At 37.9% G+C, this 1,803-nt stretch overlaps 1 protein-coding gene across 1 annotated transcript; it reads right to left on the bottom strand.

Annotated features, from left to right (window-relative positions):
- Positions 1-419: 419 nt before the first annotated feature.
- On the bottom strand, positions 420-1,798 carry LOC102257519 (GTPase IMAP family member 4; the record flags this gene model as incomplete). The annotated part of the gene is made up of 1 exon (XM_005872667.2): positions 420-1,798. A coding segment is annotated over one exon (663 nt), but the record flags the coding sequence as incomplete, so codon positions are not given.
- Positions 1,799-1,803: the final 5 nt, after the last annotated feature.

Genomic DNA, 1,803 nt, shown 5'->3' with positions numbered 1-1,803 from the left:
TGATTTTAGATCTTTCTTTTTTAATATAGGCAGTTAGACTGCAGTTTTATGTTCTTGTGGTGTGTTTGTTTGGCTCTGTTATCGGGATAATAGTGTCATAGAATGAATTAGGAGGGTTTCTTTCCTTTGTTTTATGAAAGTCTGTGAAATGTTAGTATTATTTTGTAGCATTTACCTATGAAGCTCTTGCAACTTTTCCTTGTAGGAAGATTTTTGAATTAGCAATTCAATTTCTTTACTTGTTTTAAGGTCTATTCCATTTTCGCATTTCTTCTAAAGTCAGTTTTAGTCATTTATGTCTCTTTTTTTGAGAAAATAGAAAAGTTTTATTATAGTAACAATAAGCAAACAATTGAAGTGGGAAGGGGAAGCAGTGTGGGGATGACCCACCCAGCAGTAAGTACTCAAGGTGTGGGGTGATGGAGGGCGGTGGCAACAGTTAATTTCACAAGAAAAGGAGAGAACTAGTTATTCAGAAAAGTGGTTACCTTGAGGTTGCTCAAAGACTTTCTACAGAAACATCTGAATACACTGAACATTGTTCTCTTAGCTGTTGAATCTCTGTCTTTTACTCTTTCTGGCATTTCACTTAGTTGAGTTCTGAGAAATCTGTTTTTCAGACAACTCTTTTTTCTTGAGTGGGCAGATGATAAAGAACTATTTCAGTCCTTCTAAAGAATGTAATTCAACGAATTTATGTTCATTTAGAAAGAATTCTATAAGCATTTCTAGCTATCCATTACCTAATGCAAATAATTGATTTCTTTAACCACATGGGTAAAAAGATCATTGTCATCCCTAAAACAAAAATGTGGAGTAGAATCCACCGTTGGAGATTATGTGCCAATCTAGAAATACTCTACAGAATCATTGTCTTTTGGTCTCCTGTATTCCCTTTCTCTGTCTCTAAGAAAGAGTTCAAAAGATAGGGAGCATCTATACTTTCTACTTTGGAATTTTGTCTCATCCCTGTTAAATAAATCAAACAGATATCTACCAATTGCAATAAGAAACTTTACTAAACACCCCAGTCCTGAGAATTTGAGAAACAAAAACAGAGAACTCTGACTTTGATGAATCAGTTACATGGTGAAGGAACACTTGAAAATATGCGGGAAATAGATTTTCAAAAAGCTTAATCTTCCTTGAATAGAAATGATAAAACAGACAAAAAGATCTTCAATATGCTCAAGATTGTGTTAACTATGTCTTGCTCACTCTCAACTTCATCTCTGGCTCCTTCCAGCCTTTTTCGATGGAAAATCTCCCTTTCTGCCCATTCCCTCTCCATTTCTGCCTTTCTCTTTTCTTGCTCCAGTTTAGACTCTAGCTTTCTATATTTTTCTTCATATTCCTCTCTTAACTGCCTTTTCTCTCTCTCCAGCTCACTTCTGTATTTTTCTTGTTTCACTTGAATCTGTTTCTGAATCTCCACCTCCACCTTTTGGTACATCTTATTAGTGTAGCATCCTCCCTTGTTTTGCTTCACCATGTGCTGGACCAGTTCCAACAGCTGTGCCCTTTGAGCCTCCTGCTCAGCCCCTGTCGCCTTATTGTTGAACTCACAGTGACGACCCCTGAACTGCTCCATCAGATCTTGAATGCCTTTTGGAGCTTCCTTTAAGTAATCATGGAACTCCATGCCATCCAAGTCATCTTTCCGGGTGAATAAGAGAATCATGTATCTCCTAGCTTTGGATCCAAACATTGACAGCATCTTCTCCACTGCCTTTTGTTCTTCCTTTGTGTACGGGCCCAGCCTGACTACCAGGAGCACAGCGTGAGGGCCAGGGGAAGTCAGGA

The sequence above is a fragment of the Myotis brandtii genome, unplaced genomic scaffold, assembly GCF_000412655.1.
Source record: "Myotis brandtii unplaced genomic scaffold, ASM41265v1 scaffold38654, whole genome shotgun sequence".
NCBI lineage: Eukaryota > Metazoa > Chordata > Mammalia > Chiroptera > Vespertilionidae > Myotis > Myotis brandtii.
The sequence above is the reverse complement of the archived record's forward strand: the minus strand, read 5'-3'. Positions and strand labels throughout refer to the sequence as shown.